The sequence below is a fragment of the Alosa alosa genome, chromosome 23 (genome assembly GCF_017589495.1).
Source record: "Alosa alosa isolate M-15738 ecotype Scorff River chromosome 23, AALO_Geno_1.1, whole genome shotgun sequence".
In the NCBI taxonomy this organism is placed as follows: domain Eukaryota; kingdom Metazoa; phylum Chordata; class Actinopteri; order Clupeiformes; family Clupeidae; genus Alosa; species Alosa alosa.
The window spans coordinates 22156839-22177333 of NC_063211.1; the positions used below are offsets into that span (position 1 = coordinate 22156839).

The 20495-nt window shown below is 43.9% G+C and overlaps 2 protein-coding genes across 3 annotated transcripts in view; both read left to right on the plus strand.

Moving 5' to 3' along the window:
• Window positions 1–301: 301 nt before the first annotated feature.
• LOC125288682 (interleukin-1 receptor type 1-like) lies at window positions 302–6384 on the plus strand. Of its 2 annotated transcripts, none has more exons than XM_048235232.1 (10): window positions 302–395; window positions 795–876; window positions 1143–1353; window positions 1574–1739; window positions 2920–3058; window positions 3171–3233; window positions 3382–3520; window positions 4434–4573; window positions 5093–5215; window positions 5733–6384. In XM_048235232.1, exons 2-9 carry the CDS (start codon window positions 798–800, stop codon window positions 5182–5184), a joined length of 1029 nt encoding a protein of 342 aa, XP_048091189.1. In that variant the 5' UTR covers window positions 302–395; window positions 795–797; the 3' UTR covers window positions 5185–5215; window positions 5733–6384. The 2 variants fall into 2 exon arrangements, with proteins under 2 accessions (XP_048091189.1, XP_048091190.1); XM_048235233.1 differs by having other exon boundaries at window positions 5135–5215.
• Window positions 6385–7404: 1020 nt separating this feature from the next.
• The window catches only part of LOC125288988 (prostaglandin F2 receptor negative regulator-like), a 36312-nt gene continuing 23221 nt past the window's right edge, over window positions 7405–20495 (plus strand). Inside the window, exons 1-4 of the mRNA XM_048235703.1 lie at window positions 7405–7730; window positions 10330–10704; window positions 13659–14066; window positions 17356–17736. Coding sequence (XP_048091660.1) covers window positions 7685–7730; window positions 10330–10704; window positions 13659–14066; window positions 17356–17736 — 1210 coding nt within the window. The 5' untranslated portion in view covers window positions 7405–7684. The remainder of the gene's footprint in view (window positions 7731–10329; window positions 10705–13658; window positions 14067–17355; window positions 17737–20495) is intronic.

A 20495-nucleotide genomic window follows, 5' to 3' on the forward strand; every position in this document is an offset into this window, starting at 1 on the left:
CACCTCTCACTCTAAAACCTTATGGTCTACAGCGGATCTGTTTGACAAAGATTGGCCATGTCTAATTTTTGTGAACGATGACCACAAATATGGGATGGGCGCCAGTTGGTGGACGTCTTTAATAATAGGCTATTCATTTTTAGAAACAAAACTCCGATTTTTTCCTTATGTTTTGCATTTTCCGAACACCCTGCTCCTTTTTAAAGCTTTACGAATAGTCTACTAATGTTCCATTGTCTAAGACTAGACTAGAAAAAGAAAATGTCAGAGATTGATAATATTACACTGGCACACGTGATTTTAAAATCAATACAGCAGTGTCAGATCGGCCGGTTTTCATTTCACTTCATCACAGTTCCTCTATATAGTCACCCGTCAAGAGGACAACGTTTTTGGTAAGACATGTTTATTATCCTTAGCTTAGGCCACTGGTTTACGGAGCGCCCGAAGAATGGTGGTAATGATTTTTTTAGATGTGGGAATTTATTTTTAGAGACCCTTTTGCTCTCCCTCGCAAAATGTTTTGCGTTCAGTGCGCAATAACTTTTGCGTTCCCTCTCAAAGTCAAAAGTATTGCGAGGGAACTCAAAAGTATTGCCAGGTGGTCTCTCTAAATTCACAGTCCTCTAAAAAGATAATTTCCACAATGGTCCTTCGGGTTCTCCGTACTACGGGTAGCCTAGGCACGGCCTAAACTATTTATTTGCTTTGAATAATAGAAAACTCATGGCAAAGAGTTCAAATAGAAACCACATGTTTTTGGATAACAAAATGTTCTCGGCTTTGTTTTCTAGACGATGAGGAGTGCGACTGGGTTTGTTGGGTTCTTGCTGCTCATTGCTAGTTCCAGTTGCAATGAGTTTGTAATGCATGAAGGTTGAGTAGGCATAAATAAAAGTGACTTCATGTTATGTTTGTCAATGTAGATTAAAAGATAAAAATAAAACGTTCTTATTTTCACTGTTTTCCTATTTCTGAGAAGCAAATCAGCAACATTTGTGTTTGTCTTTCACTGTTTGTCCAGAAAATGTCTTGTCTCACAAGAACTAAATCAGCTAGATAAATAATAAAGATAGATTTTTTAAAAAGTCGTTCCATTGCACATCAACTCTCAATGCCTGAATGCATGCATTACTCATCAGGTCAGATGGTAGAGTCAGTGTATGGAACAGAAGGCCAAGTATCCTGGCTTGAGTGTGAAGTGGACGTGGAGGAGAACAACCTCACAGTGATCTGGGCCCGAGACAACCAGACCCTGGACACATCCACCTCTCGAATCAGAGTGCAAGGTGCCATGCTGTGGTTTCTATCTGCTGAAAAAGGAGACAGCGGAATGTATACCTGCAGGGAAAGGTTTGGACTCTTTGTTGAGAAATAGAAGTGGTGTGTCCATATTCAGTTGTCATATGTTAAGCTGCACCCCCCAAAACATAATTCAATTCAATTAATCTTTATTTATACAGTGCTATGGCATGACCATATATTAGGGCACTTCACAGAGCATACTGTAGCTTGAACTTGACATCTTACACATGGAACATGGGAAATATTCTCAACTGTGCCTGTTCCACAGCCTCCAGTCTCCTGTGGCGTCCCAGGTGTTTCTCTCGGTTTCGAGCAAGCCGTGTCCACAGCCAAGTTTGTTTGAAACTGTCCAGCAAGGGACCAATATGACGCTTCTCTGCCGACAGGATGAGATCTCCCAGATTGCATTGGTTAATCACATCCGCTGGCTGAAGGTAAATGGCTATTGCTAACCAGTGAAGGTGAAGAGGAGACACAGTGGACAGTAATATGGATAGATGGACAGACACAATGTCATTCAGCTTCCCAAAAGAGAGCATCATGTCCAACCACATATTGCATGACATGTAAACAATCAGCCAAATGACTGTTGTGAGAAGGTCAAATGCATATGTAATAGCAAGCTGTTATGATAGTTGTGCAGTATGTAGGCCTACATTCCAGGGTAACTCCAGTCTAACAAACTCTATTTGTGGATGAGAACGACTGTACATTTTCATTTGGGACCAAAATGACATCAATTGGTGCAGTTTAGAATAAGACCACAACTGAATAGCATAGATTATAGCCTTTGGGGGCAACTACACAACATCAAAATAAATAGCTTTTTTAAAGCTAGCAGACAAACTGTATTTCACCTTTGTAATTGTAATGAGGGTATAAGAAATGATTTGCGCAGTCAGTGCATTACCTTTCTCTCCTTCCGGTCACCGTTATCTTCTGTGGAGTCCGTACAAATCGATTACCGAATGCATCTCAAGCATCATCATTGCCTCTGGCAATGGACGCCAAATAAAGAGAGTTCAATAACTGACTTATAGACTTTCTCCTCACAAGATGGCCGAGACCTGATTAACAAGGTAATGCACTGACTGCACTGACAAGTCAAACACAATGCACTTACACATAATCAAGGTCAAGTAGAAATAGGAAATCCCTGGCCTCTGACCATATAGAAATGGGTACAAATGTGCAGGAGTCATCTCAATACAAAAGGCATCTGTGGAAAAATACCTATGACGTCTTTATCCTACATTTGAAGAGTTTGGTTCCAAAACGCTATATCCACCATTTTAATGAATTTTCATCAATCATTTTTTACATTTTGTTTTCCAAGTAATTTCAGTAGAAATGTTTTGGGTATTGCTATTTGATTTATCTTTATAAAATCAAAACAACACAACTGCAATTTGATTGATATTTCTTGGAATACAAAATCAAATATGACTTTTTAATGTTTTTAAAAACGGATATACAGTATATATATATTTTGGAACCAAACTCTTCATTTTATTTCTGTCTGTAATGTCTGTTCTGTATGTGCCCAACATTCTTGTCAATGTCAAGAGGCAAATGTCTGAACTTGGTGTGACATTGATTATTTTTCTTGTCTAGGACTGCAAACCTATTGATAGCATAACACTTGTAAACATTATGCCTGGTGATGCAGGGAACTACACTTGCGTGATTAGTTTGACATATGAAGGGAGGAGCTACCTTGCTTCACAATCTACTTGGCTAGAAGTAAAAAATGGTAAGTTTTGTTGCATCAATAAACTGTAGTTTCTAAGTCCACCTATTGTGTTTTTAAACAAATTGTATTCCAGATTTATATGTATTGATGTGTTTCATCTGTTTAACCGTAGATCCCCCTCTACAGACACCTAAGGTGACTTACCCAAAAGAGGACACAATATACATCTTTCCAGGTCAGTGCAGATTAACCCACCATATGATGTGACAAAGAAATAATTTAAACAAACAATTAACAGGCGCACATAGGTCAATGAGTTCAGTTCAAGGTCTAAAATGGTCAAAAGGTCATGCTCTGTTGTTGTTATGTGTTGTGTCCCACAGATCAGCCAGCTAATCTGACGTGTATCGCATCACTTGGTTATGATGAGGAAATTGTGACTGAAACTATATCTTACTGGACTGTCAACAATTCATTTATTGATAACTATCCAGAACTGAAGAAAAATACTCATTCGACCATGTAAATGCCTGTTTATTTATCTGCTCAACAGAGAAAGAGAGTTCTACTTCTTCTGTGGCTTGCCTCAAATGCAGTCAAATACGGTCACATATTGGGCCCTAATTGAAATACTAAACAAAATGCAAGTGTAAAATTTGACTAAAGCTAATTTAAAAAAAAGAGGTTAAATCTATTTGCTAATGCAATATTTTGGTTTCCCAAAATACAGAGGATAAGGGTAGTAACAAAGAAGTGTGTGTGTGTGTGTGTGTGTGTGTGTGTGTGTGTGTGTGTGTGCTTGCACACGTGATTACCAAACCAAACCAAACAAACAAAAACCTATCTAGCTCCTGACATACCCCTCTGTGAGGTGAGGCTTACCCTCTCTCTCGCCAAAGGCCAGTGACTCCCATCAGATGTTCCATATAGAGCACCTGCTTTTTACTTCCTTTAGTTTTGTTTTTGTTTTTACATTTACTTTTGTCTTTTTGTAAAAAAATGGGTTGTGCCTACGGATACTTTCCGTGGACTTGCTGTGGAGCCCCACTAAGTCTTCCCCCTGGCTGATCTTTCTGAGTTCCACCTAACACCATACTTTATCCATTTGTATCAGGACCAATTTCTACTGTGGCAAGTCTTAAATTCCCTCACACCATTTTCCACATAATTGCAATTAAAATATTACCCCCCAGATGTGTGCATGTATTTAGACAAATAACAATAAAGCAAAACATAATGTTGGGCCTATGTGCGCACATGGGTGTGATATACAGTACATGAGTACATAACAATTGACTTTGCACTTTACCTGTCATTTGAATTGGGGCCCAATGCATTGTACTAACGTACTGTTTTAACAGTCTTTATAACATTGATGAAATAGTACTGAGTTGTTGCAAATGTAAATACAACTGACATCTTTGTTACACTGCAGTGAGATCAGAGATGGGATGTATTACTCAGCCAGCATCCTTTCAATCACAGTGGTCCAACAGGAGTTCTTTCACGTCCCTTTCCGGTGCAAATTCGACAATCCAGTGGGAACAGCTCACAAAGATTTGTGGCTGAAACCAAGTAAGTTTTATATATAAGTATTTTTTTTTATATATTTTTTTGGGGGGTTTTGCCTGTATTTCGACAGGACAGGAAGTGAGTGGGAGAGAGAGAGATGGGGTGGGATCGGGACATGACCGTAGGTCGGATTCGAACCTGGGTCCCCGTGGGTACTTGGACGCGTACATGGTACGGACGCTGTAGCCTGTTGCGCCACATATATACGTTTTAAGCATTTCTTGGTTAATGCATGAGCACATCGAGACTATGTTCACTTTGTATGTCACATGAGACACATACACACACACACACACACACACACACACACACACACACAGGACCTGAAGAGGCTGTAATACTTGATAATAATATTTTTCTTGATTTCATGTCAGTCAAGTGTAATAAATAAACAGGTTCTCATAGCCAACCATCTGATTTGGAGATATGTTTTACAGTATTTCCGTTCCAATGTGTCTGATGTAAGTTGTAGCGTTGAGTTCATGTTTAATGTATGCTTCCTCTTCATCCTGTCTTATCTAGTTAGCACTCGTGTTTTTCAAAGCTGCCTCATCATCCTTGCAGCTCTCATATTGGCCATCATTGCTGTGGTTTGCTTCTCACGATGCTGCTGATGCAATACCCAGGCTTTCTAAAGAGAAACTAGTAAGTGCAACAAAGAGTCACTTCAGCAATCAGCAATAGGCAAAGCAGAAGCAGTTTGTACACAACTTGCTACCCAAAGTTTTTGATTGTAAAGCTATTACCGCTTAGTCAGAAGATTAAATGATTGATTAATTATCCACTAATTTCACTCATTTATCTGTTACTAAGTGATAATTGAAATCATAAATGCATCTAGTAACTGAGTGAATTCCACCCCTTAACATTAAATGGAGGCCTGATTTATGAAAGTGGACCTTACAAGCTATATCATTCATTCTGCATACATTTTTCACTATGTACATTCTGCAGCATACATTCTCCCTTCTTTCGCTCAAAGTTGAATTAATAATTATGTTCAGCTTGGATACCACCTGGCAGCTACAACACAACCACTTGGGGTCTAAAAAAGTATTATAGGGGGACTATAAAAAGTATTTATAGCATAATATGAAAGTAATTTCCTGTATTTGAGATTGATTTACTGTAAATGTTGATTTCAGCTCTTTTTTTGTCCCAGACTAACATGTCCGCCGAGGCCAATGGCTCTTGGTACGCTGACACCTTCACACCCATGTCCTTCCAAAGGTCTTTAAATCCATCAAACAAAGGAAGAGGACAGAGGCTCGAAAATATCATCCCCTACTGCTGACTTGAATGTGAATTACATGTTGACAAATGTGTCCAGTACTGCAGTGAAGCTATGACGGACAGACAGAGGAAGAGGTGGTGTCTTATCTGAACATCCTGCCATACATCCCAATTTAGAAGTTATAGCTTCTTTTTTTCATGTTTTACATAATAAATATTTCAAGTATAGCCTATAGTTGTAAGCTGTAAAGTAAGGGCTCCAGGCGTTGATGAAGGATGTAGGCCTATATACTTGTGTTTCAGAACAAATGTTTATGCCTGTCATGTCATTTTACATGAGTAGTAAGTGCTTCTGTTTTATCTGTAGCCTAGTTGTACAAAGTAAGACTAAAGTAGCCATTACAAAACGGCAGTTTGTGAAACCTCTTGTTTTCAACATACAGTACTGCAGTCTGATTATAGTTCTCTAAATAAACACCAGGTGGCACTGTAATACACAGTTTTTGTCACTGTAGACTTGGTCACATCATAGAAGTTGCATGCAATTCACCACCATGTCGCTCGTAGAGCTACAGAATTTGACCTCACCTCTAGGCTCACAAATATTAGGCTACTACTTATTACATGTGACATTAAAATGCATGCATTGTATGCATCTGTCTTTCACATCAAATAACTGTTAGCTCTACAGACCATTTATTCTTAGACATAGCCTACCGGAAAGCACCCTGTATTTGCAAAAATGTCTTATGATGATTTGCTTATGAGTACCCAGGCCTCCACCTCATTCACCTCAGTAGCTCGACTAGCGCTTAGATTAGTGGAATTCATTATACGAATTAGGCTATCGTGTGGATGTCTGTGTAATGTCACTCTGCTGACAAAACATTTAAATTAATCTGCAACTGGATCACTGAACAGCAGAAATTAAGGTTAATTCAAGGATGTCACTATTTTACTTTAGTTACAGTCACTTTGAATGATAAAAAATGAAAAATGATATAGATAAACTCGTTGCTCATGTAGGCTAGGATATGTGAACTGACTTGCCAACTTTAAACAGGGAATGCCAAGATACACAGAGCCATTTGGTGAAGCATTAATTCTTACCAAACTGTTTGGGAGGAGCGCCATAACAGACGCTCCCTTGAAAATGGCATGCCCAATTAACACTGGTTTTCACTATTTCATAGCCTAATGTTTAAAATAATTTATATGACAGTATCTCTGCTCTGTTTGCTACCATTGTCATAGCCAGATTACAGTAGGCTATATTTCTTATATCATCACTATAGCGTTACCGGTTGAAATAACTGGCATATGATCTGGCAGTAAAGAAGGGAGCACCGTGAGATCACAGCAGCCAGGTCTGAACTCGGGTGGTTAGCTTTTTTTCTGACAGACCATGAATGTGGTGTCCCTGATTTATTTCAATACATTTCTAAGTCAAAATTGCGGAGACCACAAAACCATTAGTTAATTATTCGTATCTGTCCCCAAACACACAGTAAATGATGGCTTCGTCACCGGCCACGGCAAGTGCATCGTGTTGCTGGTCCCCTCCTCCAGCAAAGCCAAACTTCCGGACCAGGCAGCGTCAGAGGGCTGCCCATTGATAGCAGAGGCGCGAATCATTACATTACGCGCCCGGCGAGGAACTGTCATGCCAACGCTGTCTTTGGGAACCTCGAATATCCATAGCCGACTCTATAGGCACAGTGCCCGGGGAGCTTGAGCGCATCGTGTGACCTACGCCGACTATCCTGCTACACCCCCTGAGAACTGAGGTGCTCCGAATCGATACGAGGAGACCACACAGGCTAAATATCTTTACAGTTTTTTAAGAAGACATCAGAGGAAAAAAAAAAAAAAGAGTGCGAGATGAACTGCGTTCTCAAAACCTTGTGTACTGTATGCCTTGCATTCGGTAAGTGACAGAAATTCAGAAAGTGGTCGAATCGGCATGTAATGCTTAGGTTGATCAATCAGGTTTCAAGCGTCAGCTATCGGACTGATGTCCCATGTCATAAATGGCATGCTAAGCTCAGTAGGTTCGCGATAGCCTTGTTCATGGATATTTTTTTGAAGTCCCATGTTTTTGCGTGAACCCTCACTTTGACGTTTGACAACCGGTTAGGTGAAGTGTTTATTAAAACAGCATTTGAGATTAGGGATTTTTCATCGCAGGTAGACAATCTAGAAGTTCCGTCTTGGAGCTTTCCTATTCCTTATCTCGTGAGGGTGGGACACGGTCTGGTTAATGTGGTGACTGATACTCGGTACTCGGTACTGTTCATTTGCTAGCTTTTAAATCGCCTCAGGAATGAACCTCGATTGGAGTGAGTAAAACCAGTTTTGAAGGTAGCCTACCCTACACAGTTTTTTTTACACATTTTTGTTTCACTCTGTCAAACTCAGTGTCAAATTCCGTGATATTATTCTCACTGTAGGTTACCTAATGATAAAATATGAGTTTCAGCGTGTGTGTGTGAGTGTGAGAAGGGGAGGTATGCACATGCCACAGAGACTAGAGAGAGGATATTCACACATTTAAGACCATTATTCTAGATTGTTTATTCGCAGCTCTGTCACTGTGTGTTTAGACTTGCCATGTGTGAGCTGGAGTGTGTTGGTGTAATTGTGTGTACGTGTGTGTGTGTGTGCCTGCCTGAGATTTGGCACTGACGTCACAGTGGGCTTCACTTGGCTGGTGCTTCCTGGTCTTAAATTAGTACAGTGGAATATGATCAGATGTCCTCTTTCCGAAGGTGGTATAAGTGTGTGTGTGTGTGTGTGGGTGTGTGTGTGTGTGCATTAGTATGTGTGCATGTGTTTGTATCAGAGCCAACAAGCAAGCAAGAGCTTAAGGTTGAATTTTTGTCTGAACATAGGAACGACTCTTGGGTCCCTTTGGTCGTAAACAAACAACCCTGTTTATTCCTTACTGTACATGTGTGCGCTTGGAGGCACCCTCCTCTTCCCCGACATCCGTTCTCCGGGAACTGCGTGTGGCTATCCACTGTACGTCTGTGCGTATGTTGTGTCTGCAACCCTACAGGACCCGCCATGCTTGAAGCCTTGTTTTATATGTGACTGTAAACATTTCATTTTAAGCAAACCAACATGTCCTGGAAATGGATCAACAATAGGGTCTTTAAACAAAACACATATTGTCAGCTTGGATGAATGTGTTGAAATACTGGAAAATTCTTTTTTGCCCTCCCAGTACAGTAATTTTTTTTTTAAATCTGTTACATTTGATGGTGGAGACACTTCCTTGCTTAGGAAGATATGTGGAAGGTGCTTGCTTTGCTTTGTAGAGCTGTGCTCGCTGAATTAACAGGCTGTGGTGTACACTGACCAGCTAATTTCTCTGTCTCAGTAATTGCAGAGCCCCACTGCCACTAAAGGCCCCTGCACGCCATATTTATCCAGTGCAGATAATTATCCCGGTGTCAGAGAGACTCTCCTCCTCGTCGTGGAGCGCAGCAGTCTGTTGGAGTACAGTCGTTTGGGTAAAAAGGATCTTGTGGTTCTGAGAAGCTGTCGAAGCTTAGAGATGGTTTTGGTTCAGGTTGATTCATCTTCTTTAATGACGCACCATGAACGTGTTTTACTGTGTTTTCTTGTGGGTCTCGTGCCCTACTTTGTCTGTTGGAACATGCTTTGAAGTAAGCTCTTCCATATTTCAGAAAGTGGTCTAACCAGTTTCAAACACTTCTTTAATTCTCTCATTTTGAAGCCATATAATATTTTTTGACACATATCCAGAACTGTGATACACTGGTAACAGTTAAGCATAATATTTTCAGTATTTAACTGCACTGCCTACTGCATGCTTTCACATTGTTGTTTTACGGCAAAAACAGACAAAACCTTTCAGGGTTAATGTATCAAATTAACACTCTTAAATTGACATGTTTGTTAATACATAATTTGTCATAGTTGACCACTTACCTGTGTTATACAGTAAAGTGCTGTGTACATTTCGACTAACTCTACAACTTTGACTCTAACCATGGGAAACATGCCAAACATTTTGGAGTATCAACTTTTGTCTGCCCAAATGGTATATCTGTTGTGTCCCATGTCCCTATGCATCTATGTCTCTAGTGTTAAATGTGCTTCAAGTATGACTCTATGCTTCAAGTTATGTGATCAGGTGCTAGTTCTAGAGGGTAATAATTGTTAGTTTGTTGGCATTGACTTGAACGAAGAGAGGGGTGGCTTACTGATGGAGAGGGAAGAGAGGGTGAGGTATGTGTCTGGGGTGGTGGAGGAGCGGAGGGGTAAAGGAAGGGCAGAGGGTGGGAGAAGAGAGAGAGAGAGAGAAAGAGAGTGAGAGAATGTGGCTGTTTGGAGAAGCCAAGAGTGAGGAGAGAGAGATGAGGTGAGTTTGTAAAGGGGAGGCGGGGAGGGAAGGTGATGGAGAGACGATTAGGGTTTAAACGGGAGTTCAACAGAGTCCATCCATCCTCTCACACCTTGGACTCCCAATGTAAATAAACCATGTTTATGTGTTGCAGGTGTGGCCTGGGGTCGGGAGGTGACTGTACCCGCCGGGCCCCTCTTGCGAGTGGAAGGCCAGTCGGTGGCGCTCCCCTGCTCGGTCACGAACTACGAGGGACCCCGCGAGCAGGACTTTGATTGGATGGTGGTGAGGGGGGACACCGACATGGACACTGTTCAGATCATCTCCACTTTTGACGCCTCGTTCACAGATGTTTCCTTGAGAGAGCGCGTGGCCAGCGGGGATATCCTGATAAAGCGTCTGGCCGACAACAAAGTGGAGCTAGGGATCAAGGAGGTGAAAGTGACGGATAGCGCCACCTACAGGTGCAAAACGCCCAGCACGGACACACAGATTGTGGGGAATTATGCAGCTGATGTGGAACTTCGAGGTAGGATACGTATTTATTTACTCTATGTCTGTCTAGCTGTGTGTGTGTGTGTGTGTGTGTGTGTGTGTGTGTGTGTGTGTGATTTGGACAAAACACATTCCACAATGGAACCAAAGATGACTGAAGTGTCATGCCATGTTATGCTGTTGGCACTTAATGACGATGGTGCATTGCAGTAATTAGGCCCACTGCTCCACAAATCTGTGCACTCAGATTTGTAGAACATGTCCTCACATGTTTCAAACCACAAGAGTTAAGTTGCCATTGCGCCTTTAAAGCTGTACCAAAACTTGAAAATAATGTTTGGTTCAAAAAAGTGTTTTGGTGGATTGTGGTATCTTGTTCTGGAAGCAGTTAGTGTTTACACTTTGTAATATGACCCCATATTTGTTATCCTTCTAAGTATTTCACCATTAAGTACTTGACTCCAGATAGGCCCTATGGTATGAGTAAGTAACTGATAGTGTACTCTCCTTTTCACAAGGAGCTGGAGCGCTAACCCAGTGCTGCCAAATCCACTATTTAACTATTTAACAGATAGGATAGTGGAGTGGAGGGCTATTAAGGGCTCCAATCTATTCAGCTAAGCCACATTAGATCATGTGTCCTCTTTTCTGCGGGGCCTCGATTGTTGGACGCTCTTAACGGCCTCCCCACAGCCCTTACTTCCGCATGACTCCACGCGGCACGGAGAGGCCCACAGCGTCTTGGACTCCTGCTCTCGCTGTCCGGCGCTGGCTCTCCGTGAATGGCCAGCTCGTTCCCCCTCGCTCTTGTAAATCAGTAGCGTTGTGGGGGCCTGGTGCTCCACTCGTCCATGGGGGCCTTGAGGTATTGAGGTGAGCGTGGAGGCCGTTGCCAGCCTTCCCAGGAAGTGGACTTGGCCAAGACTCCAGCGGAGGAGCAGCGCGGGTTAGCGGTTTTGCTAGCTCACCGTGGCTGGTGGCTTGCCAAAAAGGAGAAAGGAACAGGAGAAAGAGATAGAAATGGAGAGAAAGAGAGAGAGAGAGAGAGAAAGAGAGATGGAGCTCAGCTGTTCTGTTTGAGAACTCGGTACTGCAAACGATCTGCCTTCAGGTGCTGATTCTTTTTTTTTTTGCTGCTACTCTGCTCATTGTTCCGTGATGCACAGATTAGCGGCGGCCAGGTGGATGCTTTAGCACACGTTCGGCAGACGCAGCCCCCACCCCTGGTTCCCAGCTCGGACGCCCCCAACCATCAAACCTCATCCGAGCTATCAGTATGGGAGAGAAAGATCAGCGTTATGTAATGCCAAATTTACAAGCCAGCCAACATCAGCACCCTCAGGAAATACAAACGCTGGTAATAAATCCAATAAGGAGACAGATAGGCCATTCTGTTACGGCCCTGGAGTTGAGCATTGCATGTTAATTCAGGAAGAAGAGGGTGTACTCGGAGTGGGTGAATTTTCCTCCCAGTGAAGAGATGAGGCTCTTCATCAATATACATTTGTAACTTGTATTGTATGATTTATTTTGCCCTGGGGCTTTTCCTGTGACTGCGTCTGTCCTGCCACCCGTGTTTGTCCACTGTGAATGATTAGAGGCCAAACTGGTTTGGGGAGGAGGGGCGTGGCCGAGCTCTGTGCAGTGGGAAAGCCAAGACGGCTCGAGTAGTTTCATGTAAATGCAGTCACGCACTTTGTAGTCATGCACAAACACGTACATACGCACGCACACACAAACACGTACGCACGCACACACGCACAAACACGTACGCACACACACATACACACAAACACAAAGACATACAAATCTATCCCCTCAAACACAAACAAATACACACACACACAGAGAAATATGCATGCAATCACGTTTCCCAACAATGGGCCTGAGGCCCCCTTGGATAATCTTTCACCTGGAGCTCAGCAGAACAACAGCCCTGGGTCCCACAGAGTGAGCCAAACACCTCCAGTACATATATACAGTACAGTACATTTCCCCTTCCAATGCATACAGTCACACTCCTCATGTAAAGAGGTATATGTCATATTCAGACATCCTTCCTCAGACCACAGCCTGGGCTTGGCTGAAGCACTAGAGATCCGGTCCTGCAGATGGGCCTTTTTATGAGGGAGGATGCCCCTTTCTCTCTCTCTCTCTCTCTCTCTCTGTCTTTCTCTCTCTCTCTTTCTCTCGCACTCTCTTTCTCTGCCTTTATCCCCCCCTCTCTCTCTCTCTCTCTCTCTCTCTCTCTCTGCTGGGATGTGCTGGAGTTTGCTCCCAGCGGGGTGTTTGCTCCATGTTTGTTTAAGTTGGCTTCTCATTGTATGGATGCCTGTCATCTGTTGACCAAGCGATTGCATTTCTAATCGCCCCAGATCCCCAAAGATGGCAGGGGGTCAGACAGAGCTTCCTGACCTGTCTTTACATGCGTCACCATAATGTGTAAATTTATATATGGTGTGTGTGTGTGTGTGTGTGTGTGTGTGTGTGTGTGTGTGTGTGTGTGTGTGTGTGTGTGTGTGTGTGTGTGTGTGTTTATGAGAGAAACAGACCGGCAACACGCTTGCTGGAGAGAATCTTTGTGGCATCTGGGGAATAGACAGTGACCTCTTTACTTGTTATTATGTAAATAACAAATAACAATAAATGTCTTTGTTGGTTTCTTTGCCTCATAAACGACTTACTTGGTGTGCTTTGTATCATCTTGGGCATAATTAATTAGTACTGTTAATGGTCAGTTGTCTGTTGACTATTGATACTGTTTCTTCGGAGTGTGTGGCAGTCTACTTCTGCATACGTTTCAATTCATGTTTTAGATATAGCAGTAATATCTGAGCTTAGTATATTGTATAATCAGTAATATCTGAGCACAATATCTGAGTAATATCTGAGCACAATATACACCAGCTGAGTTGCTGGTGTATATTGTGGCAGGCAGATGTGGGCGGGTAGTAACTCCACGTCCCTGTCCCTCTGTCTTGCGTCCAGTCATACCCAACAGCCTGGTGGTGGAGCCCCGCACCCCTGCGGCGGTCATTCCCGAGGGTGGCACCGTGGGCCTCTTCTGCAACGCCTCCTGGGACCACACCCTGGGCACCCAGCTCTCCGTCACCTGGTCCGCCCGGAAAGGAGTGGCCACCCTAGAGGACCTGCTGACGTTCGGACCGGACGGCGCGGTGGTGGTGACGGACACGGCGGCTCAGCGCTACGCCAGCGGCGGACTGAGGCTGGACCTGCACCGCAAGGGCACCTACGGGCTGGTGCTGACCGGCGCCGTGCCAGCCGACCAGGGCGTGTACGTGTGCACGGTCCGGGAGTGGACGAGGGAGGGCGGCACCTTTTACAAGCTGCAGCAGAAGAGGACGGACATCGGGCACGTCTCCATCACGCCAACAGGTATGTGGCTAGCGTAGATATACCATACCAACATATATAAATATATATATCTCCACTGATGTCATGAATCTTATTTATGGGCATGGTGGAGCAGAGGTCACCTGGCAATCGGTCAAACAGGGTTGGATTCCTGAACCCATCGCTGTAGTCCATGTTGTTTGGATAAAGGTGTGAATACCTGTCAACTTGCAACTTACTGTACTATGGCTTTCCAATCCATTTCCTCGAATGATCACAGTGGTTGTTTGTGACCAGAGGCTGCATGCTCAGTGGTGTGCGATGTTCCACGTGAAACTATTATTAGATCACACTGCCAGTGTTTTCATACCAAGGTCTTGTTTAATTAGCTTGACATTCCTGCAAAAGCCTGAACCCCCAGCCCCCGCCTCCCAAGCATGATCACGGTTACGATCCAGTAGACAGTAGACTGGAATGCACAGCGAATGGTGTCCTTGTTTTCTCCTCTGGCGATAACTCAACGCTTCCACAAATGAACCGACACATCAATCAAACACTCTCAAGCTGCACACAGTCAGATGAAGTGTGACTTGGAAAAAATGAATTGGATATGCTTTTGTTAGTTGTGTGATTAATAATTTACGAAGCAGGAGACCATGGACCCGTACTGTAGTGTCTCTTTAAAGGTAGCATAATAGGAGGTTTCTAAGGCAACCAGACAAGCTTCCTTCCATCCCAAGTTCCAAGCAGAGGTTCCAAGTTTTCTGTATTTGCCTTCCCAAAGCCTCTGTGGGAAAGCTGAACGCTTGCTTCTGTAGAATGAGATGGAAATGACAGCATGTAAACATTCGGCAGTTGGGATGATGAGATTTCAAACACAGCGTCCTGCTGAGAAATTGGGCTAATGAAAAGTGACGTTTGTGTTTTTTTCCTGCCTATCTGTGAAGTTCTATTCATCATTTAGTAGTGAGTGTTTGAGACCATACTGTATTGCGCTTTTGCTTGAGATTTACAGGATGTTAGATGGAGCGTTTATGAGGATCATGCAGTAAACAGTATGTCCTTCAAATGGACGTTTTGGACTGTGTGTGTGTGCGTGTCTGTGTGTGTGTGTGTGTGTGCGCATGTGTGTGTCTGTCTGCGCCTGTGTGCGTATATGTGTATCTGTGTCTGTCTGTGTGTGTGTGTGTGTCTGTGTCTGTGTCTGTGTCTGTGTGTGCACACATGTCTGTCTATTTAAGTCTGAGAATAAGGGGGAAATCATGTTAGCAATTCTCACAGATTCCCACCGGCCTCTTCTCTCCCTCACCATGTGTACTTGCGTATGCAATTTCGAGCCCATCAGACCTTCACAAGAAGCGTCTCTCCCCTGTCCTTTGTTCTCCCCCTCTCCCCTTCCTCTCCCCTTCCTCCTCCTCCTCTTCCTCCTCCACCGCTTGCCGTCTGGATGTGGTCCTATACATCCCCCCTCTCCCCACCCCGTAGTAGGACAAACAGTGCTGTTTGAGCTGGGGTTGCCGGGGACCGCCGTCCTCCTAGGTTACCACAGTCTGTCAGCGCCACACGGCCGCTTTCTTTTAATTAAAGGAGGGAATGTGGCCCAGGGAGTGCCACGGCTACAGCTGGATAAGGGGGCTGCCCACGGAGACAAGGGCAGATAGGGGGACTGAGAGATTCTGCTGCCCCCTCTCCCCCTGGTCCGCGTCAGCCGCCGCTGATGGAGATAAACACGGCAGCTGAGGCCCCCAAAGAATGTGAGGTGGTGTTGGAGAGGAGAGATGGAGGGTGGTGGTGTATGAGACACTGTGCACTGTCATTACAGTGCCTTTAAAGGTGTCGTCCTGAATCTTACAATGTCTTTAAAGGCACAGTTTTCCATCCTGGTGAGAGGATGTGAATCAAATGCACCCATGCCTTCAGTGGTCCTGAAGAGTTGATTGTTGTTGTTGTTGGAGTAGTTTAGTTTGAGTTACTTTGTTCCCCATTTATAGACCCTGCTGTGTACAAAGCAGGGTATTAAGTGCACACGCACAGAACAGACATCTAGAGAATCATGAGGAGAAATTCACTGAATTAACCTAATTAATTGTAAGATAATTGTGTCTGATTATAATTGTAGACTGTACCTTTAATGTTTTTTTTACCTTGCAAAATTTTGGATTTCTCAGTTGAAGTTCAATTTGTTGTGTCTTTGCCAAATGCAGTTTGAGCCTCTGGTTTGTGCTGAGCGGATCAGTAAAAATGTCTCTCCCAGGTATCTTTTCACACGGAATGTTTATGGAAAAAGTAAGCCATGTTAAGATCATGACAATGACTTAAGATTACAAACAGCCACACCTTAGCATAGCAATGCATGACACCCTGCTAATCACCGTTACAAATAATCAAGTGTCAGGTGCTTCGGTGTGAGGCGCCTGTTATGACATTCTCTTGTAATGTCGCTCTGCTGGATTCTGTCACAGTCACTTGGTGGAGTCATTTGTTACCCAGAACATAATGTATTTGATTTTGTGTCATAACACAGGACTTATTGCAAAGAGATTCATATCGTATAACATGCGATGAAGGATTGCTCACTTTCTGCTGTGCTTGTGAGAGTGTTCCTTTGAGGTAAAGACATTCAAAGGACACAGCCAAGCATAGTACCACACGTGTGTACTGTATCAGATATGGTTTTAGACATATACTGGTTATTTAGGTCTAGCACATTAACATTATTCTCAAGGGCATCTTTTCTCTTTTAAACACACAACATTAATTGAGTTAGTTCAAGTTGTGTAGATGCCAAGACCAAAGAAGTTGCTTCATGCTTCTGCTGTTTTGGCTTATTGGTTTAATGATTCATTATCCTCAGTGTGAGGTTTGCTATTGCATTGCTTGCCTGCCTCAGAGCCACAAGGAGCATAATAACCACGTTAGTGTCACATAAATGGAAAGAATCTTCAGTCGCCTGAGAAACCTCCTATGGTTTGTCCCTCAATGTAGGAATTCCCCTGTCAATTTTCAACTTACATAACTACATAACATGCCAAACTCGCATTTATCATGCAATTATCTACCATTATCTCACTCACACACATTCATTGGCAATTGGCAACTGTGCACTATCACCCACTGGTTATCTAGGATTGTTGTAAATATAGTATTTTTAGTTACTCTAAGGTTACTCTAAGGTTATTCCTTGTGGGACGATTTGGACAAATTGCGTCAGCAAAATGAATAAAAGTAGATGAATGTAACAGCCAACAAAAGCATATCTGACTCATTATGTGGTTAGCTTTGCTAACACAGCTAACACAGACCCTTATCTGTTATCCTCTGCCTTCTTCAGCCCAGTCGCTCAACATCTCGGCCCACGGCAGCACCGCTCTGACCACAGGGGACACGCTGACCCTCAGCTGCCTGGTCGGGGCGGACGACTACTCCATCCTGGGCCTGGAGGTGGCTTGGTTGACGGCCGGCTCCCGTGTCCTGGCCCGCATGGACCGCGACGGCGTGGTAAGCAACGGATCGGGCACGGACCCCGTGGCGGCCGCGGGGCTGAAACGCGTACGCGAGGGCGAGTTCAGGCTGGTGGTGCCCGCCATGGAGACGTCCGACGCGGGCATGTACCTGTGCCAGGTGCGGGCCTGGGCGCGCCTCAGCGGAGGAGGCTGGTACCAGGCGGCAGAGAAGACCTCCAACCAGCTCCAGGTTCGAGTGACCCATTTAGGTGAGTGGTACCAGCTCAGTGTGTGTGTGTGTGTGGGGGGGGAGGGAAAGTGGCCCTGTGTGTGTCCTTGAAGTCCTCTAATTTGACTCCTGACCTGGCTTTAGCTCCTCATTTGACTCCTTATTTCCCTCTGCCTCTGGACCTCCTGGTAAACAAACACCCTCAATTTGGAGGGTATTTTGCTGCCTTTATTTGGCGTGAACAACGCGTTTCGCAATTTGCTTCATCAGGTTCACGCTCAAGGATGGTGTTAGTTACTGTAGCAAAGTTTAAACAAATAACAAAGTTTAGACCTAAGATCACACACACAACAGCAGATGGGATTTTTACACCCTCATTCTCGACTAAACACTACTGCATTCACTGAAGCTCCTCAGTGTAGTTTGATATTGACCTCAGTTTTATCTACATTGGGTTCATAGTCCAATTGTTGCTATGACTGTCTACAATAGGCACTACAGTCAAATTGCTACAGATGACCTTAGTTCACACCCAAAACATGGCCTGGAAGTAGTCTGGAAGTTGCTGTTATGGTGATGAATGTTGGTCTAATCATGAGTGTGCATGCTGATCTAGCTGTTGTTTTCAGTTCTGTCGGCATGCAGAGCAGCTGCATAAACTACAGGACAACAAATTTATGGAAATGAGGACTTAACTTCCAACAGTTATCTCAGCCCCTTCAACAGACACTGGCTAATATGTTTTGAACAGAAACTTCATCCATTGCATTACAAGATTAATGTGTTTGAGATGAGGTTCACAATCCAGAAATCATTTTTAGGCATATCTTTAGCTGGCCTCCATTTTGAATAAAGAGAACACCACATAGCTTGAATGATCAAAGCTAGGCAATTCCTGGTTGTTTTGACACAGTTCGCCTGCGTATGTTGTTAGTGATCTTAGGTATGCTGTTTACATGTGCAAGGGGTGTGCTATCTCCAGTTTCACTCAGGAGGGCAAAGAGTTCACCATATCTGTGTGCTTCACTACGCTGGTTTGGGGTGTCAGAGATGTACACCAGCACCATTTGAAACTGACCTGTTGGTCCACCCGGGCCTCACAAGTCTTTGGGTGGCCTTTATGAAGATGATTGACAGCTCAGGAGTCTTACGTACGCTCCGACCAGGCTGTCTCAGACATGCATGGCTCAGTGCTATGTGTGCTGCCTTGGCTGGGAACCCTGATATGTCACCTTATCCCCGACTGCTTCAGACAGAGGTAACAGGAGCTGCACTTACTGCTTATGCATTTTATGGGTAGTCAGTTGAAGGCCACTGCATAATATCTCATACTCAAAGTTAAATCTGCCCCTCGATCTTTTGCTTATTGATTTTGCAGACACTTTTATGCAGAGTGTCTTCAGTATTATTCTGTTTTAATGGTATTTTTTGAAGTTCTTCAATCAAAGTGTTGGGATAAGTCATCATGTGATGAGTTCTCTGTTCCTGTACTTACTTTGGGCAGTGTAGTTAGAAGTTGTGAAGTGTGATGCCTCAGACCTTAGAGACATACTGTTGTATTAGATCATCCCGCACTATATAATGCACCTATTTGGCCTGTTCTGGCTGGTAGGAAAGCCAGCTGCTCTGGTACAGTCTGCGCTGTAGGAAGTAGGTTAGAAAAGTCATTCGGCCCACCAAACAGCTGGTCATTAACTGTTATTAGGTCATTACAGCATTACAGAACAGTACATTGAGTTGTTTTTCTAACGCCTTTAATTAATACGAAGACCTACTTGTCTGCAGCGCTCTTGCTAAAGATAGCCGGCTAGCCACATCAGCCATCATTGGAAGACCGAGAGAGAGAGAGAGAGAGAGAGAGAGAGAGAGAGAGAGAGAGAGAGCGCAAAAGAGAGAAAGAAAGAGACAGAAAAAGAGAGAAACAAGTCTTGTGATTTTCTCTGAAAAACAGCCCCAAGGTTGTTTTCTTGAAACCGTACAGGACAACAACAACGTATAGCTGAGCCCCCCGACAATTCCTGCTGCATTTCCTGTTGTTGGCATCCCTCAGAAAAGACTACGGGGCAGGTCCCGGGGTGGGTTTGGGAATGTCCCGCTCTTTGCCCCAAAGACCGCTGTCAAAACAACCCACCTCTGTGCAGTAAAAAAAGGCGACCAACTCCATGCTTTTAGTGGCCATTGTTCCTGACATCCTGAACTGGTCAGACTCCGGCTGGACTCCTGTGTGAGGGAATTTCATCTCAAGGCCAGAGACAATATTCTGAAGCCGAGCCTGGACGCCCCGCCAGTGAAGTCTCTCCTCTGAGAGTCAGCCAAGGGAAGGGCCTCTTGGTAAAACACCTGACTTGCCTTACACAGAGAGAGAGCGGAGAGAGAGAGAAAGAGAGAGAGAGAGAGAGAGAGAAAACGAGAGAGAGAGAGAAAGGAATCCCACATTCATCTGTTTGTTATGAAGCCAGACACTGTGGGTATCATAATCCTTTGGGGTCTTCTTCTCATTCTGGGCCTGAATTTATTCATGCCGTCGAACATTTTTCACTCTCTCTCACACACACACACACACACACAGGATCATGAGCCTGATTGCATATGAGAACGCACTCAGGGTGTAACTAAAGCAAAATGTGTGACATCTTTGAATAATAGAATTAGGGCAGTCGTGGGTGATTTAGTGATTGTTCCCGTGTTTGTGTTGAACAAATGGTTTATGCATTGAAAGCGGTGGATTTATTGTCAGGTTTTATAGGTGCTGTGTTCACAAAGCCTCTGTTTCTTCAGCTGTCCAATAACATATTAATA

What these genes read in the sequence shown, in the direction of transcription:
- LOC125288682 (XM_048235232.1), top strand. Translation starts at nt 798, where the DNA reads ATGAGGAGTGCGACTGGGTTTGTTGGGTTCTTGCTGCTCATTGCTAGT. An exon ending in ATGTATACCTGCAGGGAAAG is followed by an intron (nt 1,354 to 1,573) that starts GTTTGGACTCTT and finishes CCTGTTCCACAG; the next exon opens with CCTCCAGTCTCCTGTGGCGT. An exon ending in CACAATATACATCTTTCCAG is followed by an intron (nt 3,234 to 3,381) that starts GTCAGTGCAGAT and finishes TGTGTCCCACAG; the next exon opens with ATCAGCCAGCTAATCTGACG.